Source organism: Juglans regia, chromosome 11 (assembly GCF_001411555.2).
Source record: "Juglans regia cultivar Chandler chromosome 11, Walnut 2.0, whole genome shotgun sequence".
In the NCBI taxonomy this organism is placed as follows: Eukaryota; Viridiplantae; Streptophyta; class Magnoliopsida; order Fagales; family Juglandaceae; genus Juglans; species Juglans regia.
In genome coordinates this window covers 29,859,693-29,886,070 of record NC_049911.1, presented here as the reverse complement: position 1 = coordinate 29,886,070, position 26,378 = coordinate 29,859,693, and the positions used below count along the sequence as shown (strand labels likewise).

General features: G+C 39.6%; 3 protein-coding genes across 5 annotated transcripts; 2 read left to right on the top strand and 1 right to left on the bottom strand.

Annotated features, from left to right (window-relative positions):
* The first annotated feature begins 1,089 nt into the window (after positions 1–1,089).
* LOC108981292 (glycine-rich domain-containing protein 2-like) lies at positions 1,090–5,568 on the top strand. Its single transcript, XM_018952402.2, has 8 exons — positions 1,090–1,519; positions 1,625–1,742; positions 1,836–2,090; positions 2,423–2,878; positions 2,994–3,532; positions 4,008–4,203; positions 4,523–4,678; positions 4,762–5,568. The coding sequence occupies exons 1-8, from the start codon at positions 1,362–1,364 to the stop codon at positions 5,344–5,346; spliced, it is 2,463 nt and encodes an 820-aa protein (XP_018807947.2). The 5' UTR covers positions 1,090–1,361; the 3' UTR covers positions 5,347–5,568.
* A 280-nt stretch (positions 5,569–5,848) lies between these two features.
* Positions 5,849–7,754, bottom strand: LOC108981294. Its single transcript, XM_035695779.1, has one exon. It carries the CDS (start codon positions 7,497–7,499, stop codon positions 6,090–6,092), a length of 1,410 nt encoding a protein of 469 aa, XP_035551672.1. The 5' UTR covers positions 7,500–7,754; the 3' UTR covers positions 5,849–6,089.
* A 294-nt stretch (positions 7,755–8,048) lies between these two features.
* LOC108981293 (protein odr-4 homolog) lies at positions 8,049–18,569 on the top strand. Of its 3 annotated transcripts, none has more exons than XM_018952403.2 (11): positions 8,054–8,315; positions 8,401–8,637; positions 8,791–8,886; positions 9,299–9,396; positions 9,503–9,631; positions 10,260–10,380; positions 10,796–10,880; positions 11,085–11,194; positions 11,433–11,584; positions 17,600–17,696; positions 18,087–18,569. In XM_018952403.2, exons 1-11 carry the CDS (start codon positions 8,235–8,237, stop codon positions 18,381–18,383), a joined length of 1,503 nt encoding a protein of 500 aa, XP_018807948.1. In that variant the 5' UTR covers positions 8,054–8,234; the 3' UTR covers positions 18,384–18,569. The 3 variants fall into 3 exon arrangements, with proteins under 3 accessions (XP_018807953.1, XP_018807948.1, XP_018807951.1); XM_018952406.2 differs by having other exon boundaries at positions 8,056–8,315; positions 8,422–8,637; XM_018952408.2 differs by lacking the exons at positions 17,600–17,696; positions 18,087–18,569 and adding an exon at positions 15,674–16,701 and having other exon boundaries at positions 8,049–8,315.
* The last annotated feature ends 7,809 nt before the right edge of the window (positions 18,570–26,378 follow it).

Below are 26,378 nucleotides of genomic sequence, written 5' to 3'. Positions count from 1 at the left end.
TGGTAGATGAGCTGGAAATGTTGTTAATACAATGATTATTGTTAATAGTGTATAATATAAGTTAATGAATGCGTCAACTAAAGATATGATATTTCACACTTGAAATGAGGGATGCCGATGGCTCTTGTCCTTCACGTCACTTCTGACTGTCTAATTTCAACGTCTATCCGGAGTTATACTCCGAGGAAGGAAGATAAGTTGTGCAGCAGAAACGAAAACGTGCAAGGAATGGAAATTACGTTTGGCATCCTTTTCAACTTAAAGATGACATACATTTTATGTTCAAAACTACCAAAATTTATATAATATATTAAAACTAACTAATAATATCGACTTCTAATTTTGATTTTGTGATTGATGAATTTTGACTATTTTTCAATCTTTTCGAAGTTGAGTTGGCGATAATATTTAGAAAATGTTATTATTATCTTTAATTACAACGATGTATTTTAAGTATTTAACATAATAGGCTACTTAGATAAGGAGTGACATTGCTCATAATCTTTGTTAGCCAGATCGTATGTATTGAAACTCGCCGTATCATACCAGTGAAAGTCTTTTATTCATCAATTGATGAATAAACCCATCATGCTATTAATGGAGATTCGAATGTCCTAACTGAATTGACGCATGAATAAGATATGCAGTTCAAAACTTCAAATACAACAATTTGACTTATTTGTGTGTGCTAAGCGTTGTTTACACCTTGCTATCAATTTGCACTTGGTGTGCAATGCGAGAGGTCCCTAAATTTCTAGCTCGGAGACTCGCATACACAGTTCATTAAAGACAACACCATCATCATATCATACGGTTGGGATTCATGCCATTCTCAAACCATGGCAACCAACAATGCCTGCACGGAACAACTTCTTATTTGCGTGCCACGGGCTCCCACTAAACCCGTCGACTTGTTGGAAAGTACCAAAGACATGACAAATAAATACACAATTCATGAATACGTTGAAACGAAAGCTGCCCAGTTTCAAGGGGTGCTCTTGTCACGCTGAAGGGAGGGTTGTTCGTTGGAACTTTTGGGCTCTATATTTAGAACTACAAATACCTACCGGCCTAGGAAACAAATTAGACATTAGCCTACGAAGAGAGAGAGACGATAGCAGCATTTGATCCGCAAAACCCAAATCTACATTGTTGTTAGCATTTTCCTCCGCTTGAGTTTTCAACTTAAATGTCACACCAACACACACTACCTTCAACATTTTCGACCCTCTTGACTTTTTTTTACGAGCAAGTGATATCGTGAATTACATCCGCATTGAATTCTTAAGTTTGGGCGGTTACAAAATCGGATTCGAAAGGAATTTTTGTTATTGTTTTGTGGGGAAGCTTTCGAAGCGAGAATGGAGAAGGAGCAAGAATTGGAGTGGGACGAGGCGCAGAAGATTGTTATAAGCGAAGACCTCGTGGCAGCAGCAAAGCAACAACTAAAGTTTCTTGCAGAGGTCGACAAGAACCGCTACCTCTATGATGGTCCAGTTTTAGACCTAGCCATTTTGAGGTAAGCACTCGAACAAGGTGTTCCTTAGTCGTTTTGGTCGGTTGAAAATGGCGTTGAAATTTATGAATTTTTAGTGTCTTCCATTAATCATGCTTTCATTGCCAGGTATAAGCACTGTTGGCTTCCCTTACTTGCGAAACATACCAAATTCAATGTTACAGAAGGCCCTTTGGTCGTGCCACTTGATTGTGAATGGATATGGCATTGTCATAGGCTTAACCCGGTAGTCTTCTGTATCAAACTCATAACCTGCCTTGAAAGTGTCTGCATTTAGAGGTTGGTTGGTATTGAATTAAGCTGTTTATTGGTTTTTCAGGTGCGCTACAAGAACGACTGCGAAGAACTTTATGGGAGAGTTCTTGACAACTGGAACGTCGCATCCTCTGTTCAGGGAACTTGCAAAAAGCATACTGAAGAAATTTGGAATATCATGTATCCAACAGAACCATACGAACTCGATCCAAGGAGCCAGTTAACAGAGAATTTTGGTGCAATTGTTATGGGTGCTTCAGAAAGAACCGACTATGATTTACATTCAGCTGTCAAAAGGCAATGTCCTTTCTTCTACCAGGTAATGAAGAAAATCTTAGGTTGTCAAAGGAAATTCGTTTAAAAAATCTGTACTGGAGTATTATTATTTATGTTCATTTCGAAATGATTCAAGTTCTTAAATTATTTAAGATGATTGATTAACTACTGCCAAAAATAGCTGGTGTGCTACAATTCATGGCATAACATTCGAAAACATATCATACAGCTGATTTCTAGTCTTTTGTATCTATCAAGAAAGGTGAACTGTATATTGAAACTTCAAGATTGTGTATTTCTCTCCAGCTTTCCCATTCCTTAATGGACCAGTGAAGGTTGGCATCCTATTTTGTTGCTAACATATGTATGTTGCAGGTATCCGGTCCTGCCATGAATGATGACCACTTTCTTGAGGGAGCGGTGGCCAGATATAAGGGGTTTCTGCATTTGATAAAGAGAAACAAAGAGAGGTCAATTAATCGCTTCTGTGTCCCAACTTATGACATTGACCTCATATGGCACTCACACCAACTGCATCCTGATTCTTACTGCAAAGATCTGGTGGCAATAATGGACAAGGAATTAGAGCATGATGACACAGATTCTGACAGAACCAAGGGTAAAAAGCTGGATGTTGGGTTTTCTAGAACCACCAAGCAGTGGGAAGAGGCATTTGGTTCAAGGTACTGGAGGGCGGGAGCAATGTATAGAGGGCGTGCTCCATCTCCTCTTGCTATTAATCTGCACAAAGTGAATACTATGAGCATGAAATTAAGTCCATCCAATGAGTATCAGAATGTGATTCGGCTTCCCAAGAAGACACTGGTAGAGGTAGCCTCCAGTATCATCTTCTACCAATTCTCACGACCAAGACAAAATTATGGCAACAGCTTCTTATATTAGCCTACTATTACTTTATTTACACGTTTTGCTAATTCTAATTCAGGTTATGCTGGAGATTGTGGGGATCAAATACTTACAAGTCGGGTTCAAGGGCAACCTTTTCGTCTCCTTTGGAAAGGAACAGCCAGATCTAGTCTTTAACACCAGGAAACGAACAAGCATATACTCCGAGTCTGGAAAGAAACAGGTCACTGTTTTCCAGTGTGAACCTAATGGAGAGCTTTTATTTGAACTTATGACCTCTTCATCCCTCAACTTGCCCACAGAGAGGGCAGCTAAAGTATTGGGAACTACTTCAATCTCTCTGGAGCACCTTATTCATCCAATCTCTAAACTGCCCATAGAGAAATGGTTTGACCTGATGCCAAATCCTGGAGTCACGGTTTCGAAGCCATTTAGTTTACGGATTGCTCTCTCCTTGACTGCTCCCACCCCAGCAAATTATGTGGCACAAATGGTTCGAACAGGTCCATTCTCAAAAAGTCCATGTTTCATTCCACTTCCTGGAAGGTCTTTGCATCATGATACCAAGACATTTATTCTGGATGAGGATGATAATGAGACCATCAGCCTCCTCATGAGGTGCGTGAAACTAAAACATACAATTTTCAATTTGCAATGAGCTTTCTAAATATCCTTGCCGTTAAGCATAGAGAGGTATTTCACTACAGTTTGCTACATGATCACGTATCAGAGTTTCCAAGACAATCAGTTTTATCCTCGAGTCACGATTTTAAGACATAGAACACGACCATCTTGATATCCTTTGTTTTCCAAATCTAGAATTTTTAGGCATCAACCACGATCACCTAGTCATGCTACCTCTGCTAGTTTGTGCTCATGCATGCAGCACAGAAGCATGAATCGAGCAAGACAGCATTAAGTGCCTGGGATGGGTACCACAGATGTTCGCCACTTTTTTTCCGATGAAGGATAAAAGAAGCGAATAATATTGTTTGATATTATTTAAAAGTTGAATAACTCTATTCCAAGACCTATACACCTCATTTTCGGCACTTCCAACACTAATTTTATCCTCCTTTATTGCACATGACAGCGAATCAACAATAAAAGATGCAAGCAGTTCTCTCTCCAAGAAAGAAGTGACCGGCATGGCTGCATCCGGAGAAACCCATGTGCTTGCAGAATTTGATGGGAAAAGGTGGTCTTTAATTAACGCTACCTGGTTGCTTCAGCTTCAAAAGGAATTGAATGAAGATGGCCATATTTTTGAGCTCACAGGTATTCAGAAGGTGAGTATCATTACCACGCCTAGCTAGATTTAGATGGTTGGACCATATGCTGATCAATTGCAGCAGATGATCCTCCTTGGTTTACTGGTTTGTTTCTTGGTTTGATATTTGGGATGTTTTTTCTATTGATTTTTTGTTACCACGGTTTTCTTCTGCTATAAATGATGGTTTTAAATAAAATTAGGAGGGATCACTCATGGCCACGTGACCCCATCTCTTTTCTTATAAAAAAAAAAAAAAAAAAAGACTTTATTCACTCTAATCAGGGCCATAACATTCAGCTTGCAGCTTACCCAAACTTCCGATCTTCTTCCTGTAGGTAATTATTTTTCCTGGTAGAAAACTAGAGTACGAATCCGACTGCTGTGAGAAGCTAAAAGACGAACAGAACTTCATGACAGCTGTTGAATTCTCAACAGAAAATCCTTATGGAAAAGCCGTGGCTTTATTCAATTTAAAATCTGGCTTTCTAAAGGTACATTTCTTTAATGAAATACAAAGACTCTCAGAATAATAATTATGACAACGAGTCGCATAATTACAATATTTGATGAACAGATCAAGGAAGAGTGGCTAGTATTGCCCGGGATCTTATCAGCTTTCATTATCTCTGATATTTTGAGGAAGGAGGGCTATAGTGGTATTAGCACAGACAACATACAGGATCAAAGAGAAATAGTTAATGTTTTGACGGAAGATGTCAAGAGGTGCAACAAAGAAACCAGAACAACCAACTCCATTGCCTTAGAGAAAGCGATGGGTGCTGATGAGGCAGTTGAGAAAGGTACTAAAGTGATCCTAAAAGAGAACTGTACATGCAGCAGAAAACATGGGTACAAGAGGAAAGCTCCGCGCAAGAGTGTGGCATGTGAAAAATTTGCTGATTGTAGAACTTGTAGAGGGTGTGCTGATGGTGGTGCGGAGGATGGCACAGACTGTACAGAGCGCTATGGTGGCAAGAGTGAAGCTTCGATGAAAGGCATCCCATATGGAAGGTGTGATGATGGTTACGACCACAAAGATTTGGTGAGAAGTGGTGGGTGTCATGCCGGAGGGGGCTGTAGTGGTGGGTGTGGAGGTGGTGGTGGTGGTGGGGGCAGTTGTGGAGGAGGTTGCAGAGGCGGTGGTGGTTGTGGGAAATGAGACGCCTGCAGCTTAAGATTATGCCACATTAAGTTCTGAATTATGCCAATTCTACCTAAATAACAGCTTACGTAGCCGTGTAGATTATACATGGCCCCCCAAATTATGATTAACGAACCATTTCGGTCAATAAAATTAGAAGTGAATATGCTGCTTGCGTCGCTCCTTTATGTTTTGACCATTTTTCCCACTAATTCCGCATCGGAGTGCAAATTACAGTCCCCTATAATTATAGGAACCATTTGAATACAAAAGAACTCTAATTCATCTCAATTTATTTCATTTAATTATTATAATTTTTTTAAAATAATAATAATATTTTATTTAATTTTTAAATTTATTTCATACCATCCCACTATCCCGTTAAATAACTCAAGAGAGAGAGAAAAAGGTCCAGCCGGGAAAAGTAGAGTCTTCTCCTCTGTTCCATTTTATATTTTCAATAATTATTTATAATAACTCGTAGATGAATTGGTTGGGAGGCATAGAAAACTGGCATTGATGAGACCAACACAATCTACGCTCTTTTAAACAATCAATGTCTTTCATTTACAATTAATAAAAAACACATAGCATCACACAAACCAACACAGTTGCACCCCCAAAAAGCCCTTCCCAAAACCAAATTAATAAACATTCCACACAAATTAATAAGGGTCCCTTCGCCGTTTTATTTAATCTGCGGTAATGAAATAGAAAATAATAGTAAATATAGGTAATATTTGTGAACCAACTTGAAGAATTCACACGGCAGAGTTCTTGGCAACAACCTTACCCTCTTGATTCAAAACGGCACCACCGCCACCTTGTCTTGCATCCACCACCACAGTCTGATAGCTCGGCAGCACCCCTCCCTGCGCTGTGTAGTACACCTGCCTCCCCGCACTATCAAACCCTACTTGCGCGTACCCAGTCTCCGCTTGCTGCTGCTGCTGCTGCTGCATCACTTGAATACTTCCTTCGGCACCATAAGCCCCCCCAACCGTCATCTGCTGCTGTTGAGTTGCCGCATTGTATACTGGTTGTTCCCGGTACGCCTCCGATACTACTCTCTGAACCCCGTAGTATGCGTGACCAACCGGTTGTACGGCCTGGTATACTCCGGTTGGCGTGGAAATCAGATATACTGGCTGATGATGGTCCGCCCCAGTGGCTCCTACAGGATGATAGCCTCCGGTGTTCATGTGCCTTTCCGGCATATATGTAGCCGAAATCGGGACTTGTACGGGAACCGGAAGCGCCGTCGCTGCGGGTGCCATTTTTTCCGGGGCTTTCTGTGGGTAGTACTCTCTAGCGTAGGCCCTAGGGTTTCCCTCGTCGCTTTTAATTTGAAATATGTTTTGCTCGTGGTTGGCAGCAATCTGCAACCTCTGCAGGTCTTGGAATTGCCTTTGGATCGCCGTCGGAGACACCGCCGGTTCTCCAATCTGATGTCGGCCCTCCGATCCACAGTCCGATCCGACCGATACATTCTTCGTCAGAGCGTCAGGAACCGTCGGCACAGGAGCCGAATCCTGCAACTTCGTCGCAGGGAACAACCCCTTGTCCAATCCAAACTGCAAATCCGGATTCGCCGGGGGTGAGGAACCGTCGATCTGCACGGAATTCAAAGCGTCAACGAACCACTGCCGCTCCGATTTGGTCTGCTCCTGTTGCTGGAGGTTCGCAGAGCCGAAACTCGTCGGATCCGGAGCCGGTGTGAGAACAGAATTGTTTATATTAAAGAGAAACAACCTTAGCCTGGCGGGCTTAGCGGATGCCCCGTACAAGCGGTCGTATTCCAGCATCATGTGCTCGAGATCGTCATCGTTGGTGACTGAGATCAAAGCGTCAAGATCTTCACCAGGGAGCTGATACTTGAAGCAAACAGCATCGGCGTCAGGTATCAGGGAGGAGAGCTTGGACTCGATGGTAGAGAATTTGACGGTACGATCGACGGCTAGGATCTTGGTCTCGCCACCAACATAGGCGAGCTGGTTGTCGTAGGGCCTGGGCTGGATCTTGCCGCCGTAGCTGCACATGAATTTCACTTTGTAGTGCACAGAAGCAGGCGTTGACGTCTCATCCCACGACGGGGTTTCGCACTCGATTTCGCGGGACCGAGGAGAAGAATTTCCCGAATCAGGGTAAGACGAGTAGGAGTAATTTTCCATCTCCCTGGCTCGAAACGGGATACGGAATGGAGAGGATTTGGGGGGGGGGGTGGTTTTGAGGGAAACTGAGCCTAGGGTATGAAGTAGTTGGGGCTAGGAAGCCATTTTTGGGATGGTCTAGGGGCTACAGGAGTAAAGGACAAGGGAAAAGGAAAACGGCGCAGTTGGGGGGAGAAGATCCTTTCGCACGAGCTAGAATGGTGGTAATTGGGGGCGATGGGGGAGGGGACCCATCTTTTCGGGTCTCTCTGTTTATCGATGACGATTGGGTCGCCAGTTATAGCACATTCGAGCCACGTGTATGGTCGTCAAATACATTTTTTTAAGGCCTGTTGGCAATCAAATATTTTTTAAAACTTTCAACACTTTTTAATTTTTTATATTTTAATTACCAGAAATGAATTTTATATGTGAAATTCATTATATAAATATTAGAATAATTCTATTTAAATTTCATTATAATTTAATTTAAAATATATATTTTAAAATTGAAAACTTGTAAATATATAAATATTGTGTATTATAGAACCCTTTAAATAGTCCTTACGATATCTTTTGACAGAGTAATCGTTCCTGTATATGTATATTTTCTTACAGCGAAATAAGACATGGCCAACCGGCCAACTGTAAAACGAAAGACGGACAGAAAGAAAGAAAAAGGAAGATTTATCACACAGCGTTTCGCTTAGGTCTCAACTTTCAAGGAGCAAACGAAGAAAAATTCAGCCTGTCAAAATGGTGAAAGCGGTGGTTGGAGAAGAAACCCAACTCAAATTGATTGAGGATCGTCTAAGCCAATCCGGTCTCCCCGTTCAGGTATTCTCTCTCTCTCTCTTTCTGAATTTGTATGCATGCATGGATGGATGTATGCAGCAGATCGTTTGAAATGGATGAGTTTCAGTTTGTGTTTTGTTTATCGCAGTTGGGTCTCGTAGTAGGCAAGCTGAGCTCACCTTTAGACCGGGGTTTCGTCTTCGATTTGGTTCCAACACCACCCAACGACGCCGGAGAGCCCGCGTGTTCACTCCTCGAGTCCGTCAAGGACGACAAGAAAAAGGGAACTAAGTCCAGATCCCAGGCTGCCGAAGTCTCCTCTCTGTTTATCGATGGCGATTGGGTCGCCGAACACGCTCGCCAGGTTTAACATTCGAGCAACGTGTATAGACTGTATAGATATATAGAAATCTGAACCACATTGCTCTAAATGTTTGAATTTATTAATATTTACGATTTTGTTTATCGAATACGATTTTTCTAAGCTTTGCTTTTGGCTCTTATTTCGGTTTCTTAGGTAGCTAGAATGCTAGTGGGTGGAGTGAGGGTGGTTGGCATCTATATATGGGTGAGCAGTGATGCTTCTAAAAATTCAACTATAATGCTTTCTCAGGTATTTCTTTACCTCTTTCATTTTTTTTTTTCTCGTTCAACTAGATTTTGTATGAGGAGCTGCTGTTCTGCTTGATCTTATGGTACAGGTCTCGCCGTGTTATACTAATGATCGTTGCATGGCATTTATGTAAATGTGTACGATGAGAATTGGGTTATAATATAAACAAGAAAGTTGTCATGATGTGGTCTTAATTTTTGCGAGCCTTGTTTTTTCGTAGAACTAGATACGTGATAAACATTTTTTTTTATGCTTGTTATTTGTCTTTTAAATCGAAGTTTATAATATTTGTGGCTGTGTGCTCCCATCAGATTGCAGGGATTGTCTCATCACCACATTTAAATTTTATAGTAGTTGTAGTACCCCGTCTCAGTAGTGATGTTTCCTAGCTTAATAACATTTAATGAAACAGCTCTTGCAGACTATAAAGGGAGTTGCGGAAGCAACACCCCTACTGGAAACTGATCGGGAGGAAAGACTGCTCATTCACATTTGTTACAGTCCAATGAGGTATATAACTCATCTAACTTAATATTTTCTTTCATCTTCCTAATTGTACCATCTTAATTAGTTTTTCAAGTGGTTTTCATGCTGACTAAAGAGTTTATATGTGTAGATGGACTTGTCGAAATTGCACATGGACTTCAAATATTACATCAAGCAGCCTACGACCCTGTGATTTCAAAATGGGAAGGGTCCTAACTTCCCTTCAGACTTTCAAGTGCACCTATAATTTTAACCTTAGGTAGCATTTGCATAGTCAGTGGTCTTCCATATCTAACTGATTGGTTAATGACCTTTCGTATTTGATTGCTCATATTGTCTTTCAAAACTTTGAAAATCGATGTTTGCTGTTTGTATATTCATATTTTGTTACACTGTTTACCATAATGCGAAACAGTGTAAAGACACTATTGTATCCAAAATGAGATGATGTGCTATGTCAGGGAGAATGATGAGGAAACAAATATTGTTAATATTGAAGTCAGTTGTGAACAGATAAATCACCCCAAAACTAAGCCAATATCTAATCAAGGTTTGATTATAATCCATCTTGGATATTTTATCTTCTTCTTGAACCTTGAAAAACATGTCATCAAGTTGGCTATATATGAGTCATGTCTGACCAATTTCTTTCTGCATGTAAGCTATGCTGACTGCTAGACTGGTCATATAAGCATCTCTGTGCACCTCTTGGTATAAAATACCAGGCAGTCATTCTGTCATATCATAGTCCACTTATAATTTTTCAACATTATTTTTGGTGCTTTGTAGTGAAATTATAAAAAAAAAAAGACTTTTTTTATGCGAGTCATGGCAGGAACCAAATATTTTATCAAGTCATCTCTAATGGTGAAGCTTTCTTTTCCCAGATTGCCCATATGTCATGAAAGTGAATCAAATGTGCAAACATTGAGTGATGTTCTTCGACAAGGAATTTCTCATCATGCTAAAGAACTGAAAGATGCAAAGGCGATCATTGATGGTAATTTGGTAAGAGAGACTATGATATTCCATATCTGTCTATCCATCTATCTATCTATCTCTTTGTCTGTTTGCCTGTATCTATACACACGCACTCAGTATATTGACATCTGTGCAATACAATGGATTGCCATTATATCTCATATAGATGAATAGTGCCCTCATCAAAGTTCTCAGTTGCATAAAACTACGGCTTTGGCTTCATTTGTTAAAAATAATTGTCAATAGTGGTCCAGTATATGAAATAGAGAGATTTATCAGATCTTATAGTGGTAAATATTAAAAAAAAAAAAACATGGCTCTTTTTTACTTTTCTATAGTTTCCCAAAGTTTTCTGAGGAAGTCATTTGTTAGTGGATTCCAGCGATATCGGTTTTTTATTTTTATTTTATTTTTTGTATGTGGATCTTCCATACAATTCTAGGTAGTTAGGGATGAACCTTGCACCTTCTATGGTGTGCATGAAGTTGAATTGCTTCTACCATTCATGAAAGACTCAAATGCAGAAGGTGTGTTGGCACTTCCTTTTCTTTTCTTTTCTTTTCTTTCTGTTTTTCAACTGTTGACCAGGTTATTTTTTGAGATATTTCCATTGTTCTATTTTATAAGTCTTATATTTAATTATTTGTTTACATGTTAAATATATTTAATTATTTGTTTAAATGTTTGATTACTTATAAAAAAAAAAAATTATTTGTTTACATGTTGTAAAGCATGCAGCAGAAAAGATGCTCTCGGTGTTCTTGTCTTCAATGGATCAGTGTGTTCTTTTGCATACTTGAACTCTAAAGAACCAATTTCACAAGCTGTGTCTGATATAAAGGTATTCAATAATCAAATTCAGGCTCTACATCTTATTTTACAGTGATAATCTGTTTTTTTATTCATCAGGTGATTTTGTAGTGCCAATGAAATGTCAATGCTTGAGCTTTTGTTTTGTATTGTTATTCTTTTTCCTTCTGTATTTTCCTGCTGGCATCATTACTAGTCTTGCTCTCTTGAGTAACTTATAGTTGTTCCTCACTGTCCTGTGCTATCTTTGGTTGCTTTTTTGTATGTAGATGGATATCATCATGAGTCTGCAAAGTAGATTAGATATCATCTGTGATGAGGCATATGGAGATGTGGGACCAAAAGATGATGCTAGCCCAGAAGCAAGTGATGGGATATCAACTGATAAACCTGTTTCGCAGCTTGTCCTGCACTTCTTAAGGTTTGTTAGTTGTATATTTGTGTTTATTTGTTTCTTCATTGTTGGTGAATCAATGCTTGTGTACTCTCAGTTTCATCAATTTTTGTGAGTTGTGTTGCTCAATGCAACACCCTAGTACCTCGGTAGGAAAACTAATAACTCACTAAAGTGAACAAGTTATAAAGGTAGTCATGAGTGCTAAACCCACATTGGCCAGTAGGTGAAATTGAGCTTCATAATTGATTCTAGGAAAACTTCAAATTGATTAGTCTTTTTACGGTTATGGTTTTGATGTGGCTAATCCTTTTTATGGGTTGATACATAAGGTAGTTGATCCACCTAGTAAGGCCAATCATGTGATGTTGGAGCATTGCATGGCATAGTCCTATCGAGGACGTGAGGAATTAAAGATGAAATTTTTAAACACCGTAGTCTCACATTAGGAAAAGGAATAACTCAAATATACTTGGTAAGTTTCAAATGTAGTTGGTAGGTTATAAAGGTAGTTATGATTAATTGGAACTTCTTATTTCCCTCCACTATTAGTTGGCTTTTAGCGGGCTAATCTATCTTTTGTGAAGCACAAGCTTGAAGTTTTATCATTGTATTTGAGTCAATATCTGTCTGTGATGTGGCACCCGAAAACTTTTTCTCTCAACTCTGGTAGGCGTTTAGGGTTGCGAATGGTCCCAGCCACAGGCCCCTCGACTGCGCGGGAGGGGCAGGATGGTGGTATACGGAATTTTGAACAGCGGGAGACGGCGAGGCTGGAGAAGACAGTGGGTGCAGTACCTAGTGGTGGTAGGGGCTTTGCGGAAGTGGTCATGGACTGTCCTCAGATTCTTCCTGAGGTTGAGATTCCATTCAGAGATCCGAAATTCTCAGATGGAGAAATGTTCTTCCTTTTTTCCCGAGCAGAGATCAACAAATTGGTTGAATCGTTCCGTTTCTTAGTGGTTTTAAAATTCTTGCGAAGAAGGCCCTCACTAGATCATGTATGCGGATTCATCAAATCTCATTGGGGATTAAGAGCTATGCCGGTCGTTGTGTAGTTGAAGAACCCTCGGAATATTCTTGTTCGATTATCTAACGAGGATGATTTTTATCTCGGTAATGGCTCGGGGTAATTCTGAGATAACAAGAGCACCATATTGAATATTTCATTGGACACTGGATTTTGTAGAGGAAGAAGATTCACCGCTGGTTCCAGTGTGGCTATCCCTTCCAAGATTGCCACTGAATTTCTTTCATGAGTCTATATTGAGAACGATTGGAGGCGGTTTTGGGAGGTATTTGAAGCGGGACAATGCAACATTGTGTGTCACTTGGACTGAGGCGGCTCGCATTTGCGTTGAACTAGACATATCAAAGCCGCTGAAGAATGCTTTCTGGTTGGGGGTTCCGGGAGTGTTGTCTAGCCATCGTCAGGAGGTATTATATGAGGGGATGCCTCTGTTTTGTTGTTTGTGTAGAAAACAGGGACGCCGAAGCCTACTCTTTGACGAAAAAATCCCCCTAATGTTCCATATAAGCCGTTGGTAGTGGCAATTCTAGAACCTTTTCTTTGTTCTAATAAATGTCGGCGATAGGCTAGGTGGTTGCACCTTTCAAATTTTGAGAATAATGCCGAAGTTGGGGGTAAAGTTTGGTTGTTTTGGGATGATAGTTTGGATTTTGAGCTCATTTCAATGACTGATCAAGTCTTGTTTAGATGGTTTGTGTGCGGTAATGTGAAGGTTTATGTGTCCATTGTATATGCAAGTTGTTTTTAGAGGAAGCGTAGGGAGCTATGGGAGTACTTGTGTGATCTAGATGCAGATGGTGGGTCGTGGTTTATGGGTGGTGATTTTAACATTGTTCGTTGTGATGATGAGAAGGTCGGGGCTTGTTGCGAGCACCTCGGGCTAGAGAGGATTTTAATTTGTGCATCCAAGATTGTGGATCATTGAGATGCCTTCAGGGGGAATAAATTTTCTTCATGTAATGGGAGGCTCGAGGGGAGGAGGATTTGGGCTAGGTTGGATAGGGTCTTGGTAAATTCCTTGTTCCTTAATGCTTTTGAAGATGTGCGTATGGAGTATCTTCCGAGAACTTCTTCGGGTCATTGTCCTATGTTAATTTTTTTGGAAACGGGAAGGAGGGGTTAAATATTTTCGGTTTCAACGGATGTGGGGAGGTCGCATGAGGGTTTTTTACTGTTGGTCCGGGAGTGTTGGAATCAAAGGGTTGAGGGTTGTGCTATGGTGAGAGTGAGTCATAAGCTGAAACACATGAAGCAGGTTTTGAGGAGACGGATTATTGAAACATTTGGGAGAGTTGAAATGGAGATTAAAAATGTGGAATAAAAAATTATGGAGCTTGAAGAAATGCTTGGTGCTGATTTCTCTCAAGAAAGGGAGAGCGAGTTGTTGTTGTGCAAGCAGCGGCATTTGATGTGGTTTCACCGAGAGGAAATTTTGGGGTGCCAAAAGTCGAGAATAAAGTGGTTAACGGATGGAGATTCGAATTCAGCCTTTTTTCATGCCTCCTTACGGGTGAAAAAGAAGAATAAGTTGATTGAGTGCATGGAGCTTAGTGATGGGACTTAGTTGCATTCGGCGGAAGAAGTGCATGATGCGGCAATCAATTTTTTCTAGGATTTGCTCTCAGCATCACCCGTGGACCTGAAAGATGAGTGCTTACGTTTGCTAGAGCCTGCTGTTACCGATAGCGAAAATGAGATGCTATGTGTGCCTCCAACCATTGATGAAGTAAAAGCTGCATTGTGGTCTATTCCTCAGGATAGTAGTCTTGGGCCTGATGGCTTCTTGGCAAGTTTTTTTATCCTTGCATGGGAGGTTGTGAAGCAAGATCTATTTGACAAGGTGACGAAATTTTTTGAAGGCATTCCCTTGACAACCTTTTTTGGTGCTACTAACATTGTTTTGATTCCAAAGGTGGATGTACTAGAGGGTTTCGGTCATTTTAGGCCTATTAATTTGTGTTTGGTGGTCTATAAAATCATGGTAAAAATCTTGATTTTTAGATTGGCACCAATTATTGGGGGAATTGTTTCGTCGGAGCAAGTAGCCTTTATTCGGGGTCGAAGTATTTTTGAAAATATGGCCATTACTCAAGAGCTTGTTCATGGTTTGAATTGGAAGACAAGAGGGGGCAATGTTATGATGAAGATTGATATGGTGAAGGCTTATGATCGAGTTAATCGGAGGTTTTTGTTGGAGGGGCTAAGGCGTTTGGGCTTTTCAGAAAAAATGGTGGTCTCAAATTTTTAACTCTATTTCTTCTCCAGTTTTTTCGATCATGTAGTTTTTTCGATCATGTTGAATGGGTGTACTAAGGGTTTCTTCAAGTCATCTCGTGGGTTACGTTAAGGGGACCCTCTTTCCCCATATTTATTTATTTTGTCGGAAGAATTGGTTTCCCGTATGCTTCGACACGAATTTCAGATTGGAAAAATAAAGGCGTTTAATTCGAATGGGGGAGTAAGGATATCTCATATGCTCTACTCGGATGATCTTCTGATTTTTGCAAATGGTGGTAAGGATTCTATTCAGAATTTGATGGGAGTCATTCGAAAATATGAGAGTGTATCGGGCACCCGAGTAAGTTGTCTATTTTTTTTTCTCAAAAATTTTTGCCTATGGTCGGAAGAGACAACTTATGCAACTTTCGGGTTTTGTAGAAGGGGATTGGCCTTGTGTGTATTTGGGGATGCCACTTTATGTTGGAAGAAAGACTTTGAATATGTTTGATCCTTTATTGGCAAAGGTCCAAAAAAAATTAGCGGGTTGGAAGAGTAAATTACTTTCTTTTGGAGGAAAATTAATTCTTATTAAGCATGTTCTCCATAGTATGCCCGTACATTTGTTGTCAATGATGAACTTGCCAAAAGGAATTTTTGCTAAGTTGAAAAGCATTTTTTCAAATTTTCTTTGGGGGTCTAGTGCGGAGAAGAAAAAAAAGAAATAGGTCTCATGGCGTTGTATTTATTTTCCGACGGATGAAGGAGGGCTGGGTATTCGGGATCTTGTGGAGGTCCGGAAGTCTCTATTTTTTAAGTTTGCCTGGAAACTAATTTTGGGAGGTTCCTTATGGTCTGGTTTTTTTCAGGAAAAAATACATTGGGGATGGTCAGATTGCAGCGCCTGGAGTGTCAATACAAGGTTCTGCTTTCTGGAAAAATGTCATGGAAGTAGTGCCATTGAAGCTCAGATGTTCGAAGTGGGTAGTTTGAGGGGGATGTAAAATTCTGGTTTGATAATTGGCTTGGTGAGGGGCCGATTGCAGCTTGCTTACCGGTTGTGGGTGATCCAAATTTGCTTATATATAATGTATGGGAGGGGTTGGGATGGAACCTAGAGGTAGCTAGGCAGTTGGTGGATGAAGAAATGGTGCAGAAAATTCTGCATTCAAACGCTCGAGTTAGGGAGGGGAGGGATGTATTGGTTTGGCAGCATACAATGGATGGAATTTTTACTACTAAGTCGGCTTGGCAACTTATTAGATCTCGTGGAAGTATGTGTCCTTGGAAGAAATGGTTATGGCAGGATCATGTGCTGAAGAAGATGTCGTTTTTCTGTTGGCGGGCACGTCAAAATGCAATTCCAGTTGATGATGTTATTCAACAACTTAGTATCCCGGTTGTTTCTAAATGCCAATGCTGCGTTGCAAATAAGGTTGAGACCTTAGATCATGTTCTTTGTGATGGAGAGGGACCAAGAAAAGTTTGGGATTTTTTTGCGGCTTTGTTTGCTGTCCATTTACCAAATTCTCGTGTATGGACTGATGTGGTGAATGTGTGGTGGTGTCGGGCTTCTTTATCCTCACAGGTACGTTGGCTCCGTGGTATTATTCTCATTTCATGGGCGCTTTGGAGAGCTAGATGTGAGGCGCACATGGAAGATGTAAGATATGATTGGAAGAATATTATTCGGATGGTTAAATATTTTATTTTGGAGATTTCAGGAGGCTTAAGATCTTTTAAATCAGTGGGTGAACATGATTTGAGAGTTATGAGAGCTTTAAATTGTCCAGTGGTTCCCATTGGAGTAAGGCCACCGGTGTTAGTTGGTCAGAATCCTCCTTTAAGGGGGTTCGCCAAACTTAATGTGGATGGTTGTTCACTTGGCAATCCTAGGATGGCTAGTTTTGGGGGGGGGGGGGGGGGGGGGGGGGTGTGCGTGATTCAGAATGTGCAAGGGAGGGTGCTTGGGGGTTTTGCCCATTGCTATGGCCAAGCAACAAATACCATTGCTGAATGTAGAGCTTTTGTGGATGGTCTTCATCTTTGTCAACAATTGGGGCTCAGAGATGTGTTGGTGGAGTCAGACTCTAGTGTTGTGGTGGGTTGGTTTAGCATAGGGACGGGTAAATATTGGTATTTGTAGGATTTTTGGGAGGAAACACAATCTATTATTTCTTTTCTAAATGTTCATTTTAAACATGTGTTTAGGGAAGCGAATATGGTTGCTGATTTTTTATCAAAACATGGGGCGAGTGGCGTCATTTGGGATTTTGTTGGAGAGGAGTTTGGTCTGGGGAGACTGGCAGGTTTGGGGGGTGAGATAAGAATTTTGTGTCTTGTTTGAAAATTTAAAATATTATGTTTTAATATTATTATTATTTTGAGATTTGAAAAGGTTGAATTGAGATTTGAAAAAGTTGAATTGTTTATTATATTTTGTATGGAGATTTGAAAAATATGTAATGATGAGATGAGATGAGATGAAAATTTTGTATTTTGTCTTAAGGGGCTTATACGTATGGATAGAATGGATTTACCTTATGTTAGACATTAGGAGAATTGGGAGGATTGGTGGTTTTTTTGGGACATTTTTTTATGGTTGTAATTATGGTGATTCCTCCGCCTTAATGAGGGCTTTCTAATAAAATATGGAGGTGCTGTCCTCCTTTCTTTAAAAAAAAAAAAAAAATCGTTGTATTTGAGGCGTCATTCTTCAGTTGTACTTATTTCCATGTTTTCTGGAACATGATCTGTCCAACTACTATATCTTTATATGATATGGTCAAGAGCAGAAAAGAATGCCGTCTTTCATTTCCTCGAAGAGTATTTGTTCCTTGGTTGGGAGGCACCTACATATGTGACTACCTACAGCCATCTGAGACTCTTGAGGTGCGCACATCTGATTCAATGACTAAAATATCTGGTTACGTGCTTTTTTGCAATGGAAAGAAAATAATATTTCTTTTGTTGGGAAGGGGGTGGGAACCTTTAAGGGCTGAATAATGAGATTCTTCCTTGGATCTGTTTCCACAAGTCACCTTGATTTTATTAAATGACTAGTACAGATCACCTCCTAATCATGCACATCTGCGATAAAACTTTTTACATCGAACCAGATAATTGTTTTTTTCATGTTCTAATGGCCTTGAAAATTGTACCTTCTTGCAAAATGGACTGCTCTTTCTGAGGAGACACGAATTATATGTTGTTCTCATAATTTGGTCCTCCATGCCCCCCAAAGTTTATTTATTCTTACTCCTGCTTTATTTTTTCACCTAGGTTCTAAAAGATCATTGTGTTGAGTTGATGTCCATGGAAGGTCCAACTGATGCCTCAACGATATTAAAACCTGAAATAGAAGCCCCATCTCTGGTCACTAAGTCCTTCTGGGATGTGGCAGCTCCATTTTATTCAGCATCTAGCTCTCCTTTTGGGAGAAGTGGAGGTGACTCGGAGGAGGGAAGTAGAACAGAACCTTCTAATTCGGATAATGTCCGCATCATGGGTGCTGTTCTCTGCATTCTACTTTTTATGTTACTGGGGTTTGTGATTTATGCTCTTGGGGGATCTGGATAACAGTCAAATCAAGTAAAGCCTCAGTTAAAATGTCAAATGGGTTAGTTTTTGTTGGCTGAAAATCAATCGCTAAGGATTTATTCGTTAACAAGCAGTGGGAAAGGTATGGGAAAAAAAAAAAAAAAAGTGTGGGAAAAGTGTCGTGGAAAACGTTTATTCATTGATTAATGATTAATTATTTGTCCCCATTCCGTCTTTGTTGAATTACATATTTTGCTCACTGCATTTAGGAAAAACTGAGTTTACATTTACTACCCATTTACTAATTATAGTGTATTTGGAAGTTTTTATTTTTTTTATCTTTTTCTTTTAAGTATTTTTTTAACATCCTTAATCATTAAGAAAAAATTAAAAAAATATAATTTTACTAATAGTCACTTCCTTAACTATTAAGTAAAATAAAAAATAAACAAATACAAAAAGAGTAGTAAATATCTAGTAGGAGGATAGTAACTCTATCATTATCCATTTTTTTTATCTCGTTTTGTTTGTCTTACCAATACTTTTAGCGACATGGGCTCTATGGGCTTCTATAAAGGGCCTTTCCCGAAGCCTAAAGCCCCTTAACTTGCGGGGGCCCTTGGACTGAAGAACATCCTATCTTGAATTTTACTAGCTTGGGTTGCATGGTTTCGCAACTTCAACCTCAGAAAGTTCTGAGGGTTAAGACGAGAAGGTTTGGATAGTGAGTTGAGTTGTGTTGTGTTAAGGCACTAGTTGCTATAATACCATATTAGAAGAATAAGGAGCATCTCGCATATAGTCTAAAAGATTCTAGACTAATTCTGAAATAACAAAATCTGTTCTAGTGGTCCCAAGTTTGTTTGTAAATTCTAAATGAAATTTCTGTAAATGTAATTTCAAATGTTTTGAGACAGTTTGTATAAATAGGGCTTAAAGGGTCATTGTAGTGTAAGAGAGGAAAACTAATACACAAAAATTTTTTCAGAGTAAAATACTCAAAGAGGCATTTTCTCAAACATCTTGTTTGCATCCTTTCTATTTTCCTCATTATGCTATCAGAGCTACCATAAAGCTCACGCTTTCTTTACTTTGCAACAAATCAAATGGATTCCTTTGTAAAATTCCCAGAAACAACCCCATCAACTCCACCACCACCCCTCAACTCCTTCATCCTCAGCTCCGCTTCTCACTTTGTCACTCTTAAACTTACTATCGACAATTAACTCTTGTGGAAAGCTTAGATTGTACCATTTCTTAAAGGCCATCAGTTTTATGGCTATGTCGATGTTTCTACTCCCATGCCATCACCCACCTTTGATGATCATCCCAATCCTGAATACACTCGTTGGCTTTTACAGGACCAACTCATAATCTCAGCCATCAATTCCTCCTTGTCCGATATAGTGCTAGCTCAAGTACTTGATTGTACTACTTCACATGAAGTTTGGACTACATTACAAAATCTCTATACTGCCCAGTCCTCAGCTCATGTTATCCAAACACAGTTTCAACTTGCTACCCTTAAAAAGGGTTCTGAGTCCATTTCGGAATACTACCACAAAGCAACCTCTCTTGGAGCTGCTGGACATCCTTTATCTCCTTCCCAATTTTCCATTTATTTGTTGGCTGACGTTGGCTCAGATTATGAGTCTATTGTCATTATTATTACCACAAGCTCAGATCCTCTTTCCTCTCATCAGATTTACAGTTATTTGCTTAATCACGAATCACGCTTAACTCATCAAACTCAGTCATTACTTTCAGGTACTAGCCTCCCAGCTCATGCAACCAGCCTTAGAGCACCATCAGCGCCTGGTTATTCAAACAAAGGACGCCACTCAACCTAGCGAGGCGGAAGGCGTGGAGGGCAATCTTCCAAATTTTTTTTTTCCAAACGGCCAGACACACAACCGTTATGTCAAGTCTGTCAAAAACTAGGCCACACTACTCTCTCATATTACCATCGCTTCAACCAATCCTATCAAGCTCCTGCCCCTAACTCACAACCAACTTCACTACTCTACCCCCTGTTATTTCGTCACCAAATCAATGGTTCCCCGACATAGCAGCTACCAACCACTTTACCTCAGATTTCTCAAACCTCAGTTTGGATTCTACACCATATCGTGGCACTGATCAAGTCAGCATTGGAGATGACTCCACTCTTCCCATACAAAATATTGGTTCAAGTCATCTCAACACTTCATTTGGCAAATATCTTCTCCATAAAGTTCTTCATGTCCCTTCAATTACTAAGAACTTACTCTTTGTGCGTCAATTTTGTTTAGATAATTCGATGTATTTTGAATTTCAGTCCTTTTTTTTCTTGTGAATGATTTATGCACTCAAAATACACTTCTTCTGGGACACGTTAAAGATGGTTTGTATGTTCTTCCAGTGACTTTGACTACTTTGGAAGCCTCCAATTCTCGCAATTCTACTGCTCCTCAAGCCTTCCTTGGTGAAAGGACCACCCCACAAATCTGGCATGCCCGTCTTGGGCATCCCTCACGAATCACCTCACTTACACTTAGTTGATTTAAACTTCCCGTTACTAGTAAAATGGCATTGTCACCTTGTTCTGCTTGTTCATAAGCCAAACCTCATGCCCTCCCACACCCCTCTTCCTCGTCTAGATCTCATAAGCTATTTCAACTTATTTTTCTTGATGCATGGGGACCAGCACCTGTGCTACCCTCTTTAGGATGTTGATTTTATTTTTATATAGTGGATGATTTTTCTAAATACATTTGGATGTTTCCTATGCAATCTAAGTCTAATGTTACTTCTATTTTCTTGCCTTCCTTGCATTATGTTAGTAACATCTTCTCTACTAATGTCATTTATGTGCAATCGGATTGGGGTGGAGAATTTCGTCCACTTCACTCCTTACTTGAATCTCTTGGTATTACTCATCGTGTTATTTGTTCATATTCTCATGCTCAAAATGGTAGTGTCGAAAAACGCAATCTTCACATCATTGAGATCGGATTCTCTTTTTTAGCCCATGCTTTTGTTCCTCATACATACTGGGTCAAAGCCTTTCAAACCGCAATGTTTCTCATTAACCGCATGCCCATACCAATTCTTCGAAATTTCTCTTCTTTTCAAACTTTATTCAACCATCCACCAGATTACAAGTTCTTACGAACCTTCGGCACGGCCTGTTGGCCTAATCTAAGGAATTGTCACAAAATTGACTTCCGATCAAAACATTGTGTCTTTATGGACTATAGCCCAGATCACAAAGGCTACTTATGTTTGCACTTACCCACTGACCGCACATATGTTTCTAGTGATGTTAAATTTGTTGAAACTGAATTTCATTTTGCCTCTCAACCCATTCCATCTTCTTTGCCTACCCATTCTCTTCCTTGACCCTCCTCTTCATGTGTCCCCATGTCTAGCCCGGTTTCTCACAATCTTCCGGACCCATCTATCCCAAATACCCTAAGCCCATCACCCAGACCACCTCATTTACCCTTCTCCTCTTCCCCATTGACTCCAAACCCTAACTCTCTCGAATCCTTTTTGCCTCCAACCTCTTCAACTTATAATTCATTCTTAATCCCACAATTTCCTTCACTCGAATCCCTCTCACATTCTACTTCCTCTAACTCCCACTTGGCATCATCTTCTTCTACGTTCTCACAACCTCTTTCACCCGAATCCTTTCCACATCCTATTTCCTCCTCTGACTTCAACTCAACACCGTCTTCCTTTGCTCTTCCATCAGCCAACATTCACCCCATGGTCACTAGATTGAAATCCAATGTTCACCGCCCCTTCCACAGATCTCATGGTACCATACCGTAGCCACCTCCCAAGCCTTCTCTTTCCCTTATCACTTCTTCAAATCCCATACCCGAGGACTCTTATACAGAGGCTTCTAAGTACTCTAAGTGGCGAGCAACAATGGTTGCCAAGTTTTAAGCCTTACTTCAGAATCACACTTGGGTTCTCATTCCTTCTTCTTCAAATCTGAACATACTTGGTTCCAAGTGGGTCCTAAAGACCAACCGTAGGGCTTATGGAACCCTTGAGCGACGCAAGGCTCGTCTTGTGGCCAAGGGCTTCCATCAGCAACATGTCCTTGATTACATAGAGACCATCAGTCTTGTAGTCAAGTTCGTAACCATCTGTCTTATTCTTTCTCTTGTAGTTGCTTCCAAATGGTCGTTGCATCTATTGGACATCCAGAATGCTTTCTTACACAGCGACCTTGAAAAAGATGTCTACATGCAACAATTGCCCGGGTTTGTAAACCCTGATCTTCCCTCTCACATTTGTAAGTTGAAGAAATCTATCTACGCTTTGAAACAAGCCCCTAAGGCATGGTTCTCTAAACTAATTGATAGATTAATTTCTCTAGGTTTTCATAGTTCAAAATCTGATTCTTCATTATTTATTCTACGAAATGCTTCTGATTGTCTCTATGTTCTAGTGTATGTCGATGATATTGTAGTTACTGATTCAAATCAATTGCTCATTTCTGATTTCATCACTGCACTTGGAAAGTATTTTCCTGTCCAGGATCTTGGTCCTTTACACTACTTTTTAGGTATTGAAGTCGCTCAAAATTCCATTGGTTTATTTCTCTCTCAATCAAAGTATATCTCAGATTTGTTAATTCACACTAATATGCATAAATCCAAATCTGTCTTGACACCTATGTCCTCCACTGTTAAACTCACTGCACTTGAAGGTCCTTCTTTTGAGGACCCTAAACTCTACCGTAGTGTAGTTGACAGTCAATACATGGCCTTTACTCGGCCAGACATTTCATTTGCTTGAGTATGTTAATTCATGCATTATCCATGGCTTCTCCATTGGCAGGCTGTGAAAATGATCATTCATTATCTAGACTTTACATAGAATTTTGGTCTAAGTTTTCATTCATCTTCTTCATTAACATTGTCTACTTTCTTTGATACTAATTGGGTCGGTTGCCCGGATGGTCGTAAGTTCACTGGAGGTTTTTGTATTTATTTTGGCTCTCATCTTATCTCTTGGGGTTCTTAGAAACAAATTGTTGGTCCAAAGGGGCTGCAAAACAGAAACAATAGTGAGAGAAAAGTTTGCTTCAAGGTGCGTTACAATGTCGCTTTCTTTAAGACAATATTCGCCCCCACCAATAACGGTATGCACACGGGTTACAAGCGAATTTGCCTCCAAGATACAATGAAGCCCAGAACAAGTCTGTTTGTCTAACCGTGTTATGCACACACGAAATTAGACCCCGAATACCCTCATATTTTTCTATTCAACCAAGAAATTAGAAATCTGTTATCTTGAGAACAAACATATTCTAATAAGTTCTAACAAGTATTGAAGAAGTGAAAATTTTGGGAGAGAGAGAGAATTCGAAATTATTTTAGTGTGTTCTTCAAATGGCAGGCCAATGAGTCTATTTATAGATGACCAAAGGTTGTGAACGAAAAGTTATTACTTTTCGTAATTCTAAAAACTGTTCGGAATAGGTACATATATTATGCATGTTGCCATACGACACAACAGTTGGACTTAGTCCGATGGTCGCCTGGCTTCCGTTTCAACTGGATGGCCCCAGTTCGTATCACTGCGTGCACGCATTGGGTATTTAATTTTTCTTTCCAATGCGTTGCATCGCCTCGCGCATGGAGCCCCTCATCGCAGCGCCTCGTGCATGCCCATGTAGCCCATGCGTTGCTTGCCTTCCGCATGCCTCTAGGAGCTTTGCTTCTCACGTGTAGAGAAATTAAAACCATTTCATCAAAAGGGGTGACTCGAACTCAAGCCTTCAGAGTAATCCAATGGCCCTAACACCACAAAGCCAGTGATTGCCTTATGAAGGCTAATAGACCCAATAATATTATAACCATAAGCTATTGCTTATAAACTTTCCTTAATTCCTCTCTTTCCAAAATAACTCACAACTTCCAAAATAAATCCCCAAAATATTATTAATAATAAATATTATATATATTATTTTGAAAATATTTTCAACAATCCCCCACTATTTTCAAAATACATCTTGGTTAGAATAGGAAAACTTATACATAAATGAAGGTGTCTTTTGGACTTGAACCTTCACATAGTGAAAAATACATCAAAGCTAAGCAAAATGGCATAGTAGACATGCTTTGAACTAGCGATTCGATACGATTGGCCAGATATATCTCACATATAAATTTTCTTCTATTTGGGTAGTTCATAAAAGCCGACACGTGGATTGACTTTGTGTCTATATCCTCGTTTCATGAGCGCTTTAGTGACAAAGCCTAATTCGCATAGGAGGCGGCACCACCCCCGACACTCATATAGGTAGACTTATCGAAAGTGTCATGTAACTAAACATTTTAACATAACCATGTTATAAATCTATTAAGAGCTTATTGCTCAACCTCTCCTTTTCATTACAGTACCAAGCACTTCAAACCTTGGGATGATTAAATTAGTTTGAAAACTAATTTTAATATCACAGTGCTTGCAAATCACGAACATATAATATATTTTGCTCATTGAACTCAAGTCTTGATATGTTCAAGAGTTGAGTCGAGTTTCCATTATTGGTTATTTTATCGTATAGGCTTTAAACCCATCCCCTTTGATGTATTCCACATCAAATCTCTTGCAAGTCCTTTAGTTAACGGATCTGCCAAATTTTGACAAGATCTCACAAAATCAATTGTAATTACTCCATCTGTGAGTAATTGCCTTACATAGCTATGTCGTAAACCAATATGCCTAGACTTGCCATTATATATATGGCTATAGGCCTGCGACAGTGTAGCCTGACTGTCACAGTGCAAAGATATTGGTGGCATTGGTTTTAGCCAAATCGAAATCTCTATTAATAAGTTTCTCAGCCACTCTGCCACTTTGTTACAAGAAACCAATGCTATAAACTCTGCTGCCATGGTAGAGTCAGTTATGCATGTCTGCTTCTTTGATCCCCAGGAGATTGCTCCTCCACCAAGGGTGAATATCCATCCACTGGTTGACTTGTGATCATCATGCTCAGTTATCCAACTGGCATCCGTGTATCCTTCTACTACCGAAGGAAATCCGCTATACTCAATACCATAATTTATGGTATTTCGCAAATATTTGAAAATTCTTTGTACAACTATCCAATGAATATGACTAGGATTACTAGTGTACCTACTAAGTTTGCCCACTGCAAATGCAATATTAGGTCTAGTACACGTCATAGCATATATTAGACAATCAATAACTCTAGCATATTCAATTTGATCCACTGCTCTCCCAGTATTAGGATACAATTTTAAATTTAAATCAAAAGGTGTAGCCATGGGTTTGCAATCAAAGTAATTAAACCTTTTCAATATTTTCTCAATATAATGTGATTGGGTTAGAGTTATACCATTATCATTTCTTATAATTCTAATACCCAAAATCACATTTGCAATACCCAAATCCTTCATATCGAAATTTGATGACAAAAATTTCTTAGTACTTTCAATGCTCATATTATCAGTGCCAAAAATCAACATGTCATCTACATATAAGCATATTATAACACCTTTATTTCCATTGAACTTGCTGTAGACACATTTATCAGATTCATGTATCCTAAAACCATTTTTCACTATAGCTTTATCAAACTTTTCGTGCCATTGTTTTGGTGCTCGTTTAAATCCATAAAGTGACTTAACCAATTTACAAATTTTATGTTCTTGGCCAAGCATGACAAACCTCTCGGGTTGTTCCATATAAATTTCTTCTTCTAATTCACCATTCAAGAAGGCAATCTTAACATCCATTTGAGAGATTTCATACTTGTAGATGGCTGCTAAGGCAATCAAAGTTCTGATAGTAGCAATCCTAGCAACTGGTGCGTAGGTATCAAAATAAATAACCCTGCCTTCTGGGTAAAACCTTTTGCTACTAGTCTTGCCTTAAACTTTTCAATTGTTCCATCTACTTTCAGTTTTCTTTTAAAAGTCCATTTGCAACCAATAGGTGTCGAACCAAGGGATAAATCTACTAATTTACAAGTGTTATTACTCATGATTGAATCCATTTCAT

Bases quoted from the DNA above. Each gene is read 5' to 3' on its own strand.
- LOC108981292 (XM_018952402.2), top strand. From the start codon at position 1,362: ATGGAGAAGGAGCAAGAATTGGAGTGGGACGAGGCGCAGAAGATTGTT. The intron at 4,204-4,522 runs GTGAGTATCATT...TTCTTCCTGTAG, and splicing joins AGCTCACAGGTATTCAGAAG to GTAATTATTTTTCCTGGTAG. The intron at 4,679-4,761 runs GTACATTTCTTT...TTTGATGAACAG, and splicing joins TAAAATCTGGCTTTCTAAAG to ATCAAGGAAGAGTGGCTAGT.
- LOC108981294 (XM_035695779.1), bottom strand. From the start codon at position 7,499: ATGGAAAATTACTCCTACTCGTCTTACCCTGATTCGGGAAATTCTTCT.
- LOC108981293 (XM_018952403.2), top strand. From the start codon at position 8,235: ATGGTGAAAGCGGTGGTTGGAGAAGAAACCCAACTCAAATTGATTGAG. The intron at 8,887-9,298 runs GTATTTCTTTAC...TTAATGAAACAG, and splicing joins CAACTATAATGCTTTCTCAG to CTCTTGCAGACTATAAAGGG. The intron at 9,632-10,259 runs GTAGCATTTGCA...TTCTTTTCCCAG, and splicing joins ACCTATAATTTTAACCTTAG to ATTGCCCATATGTCATGAAA.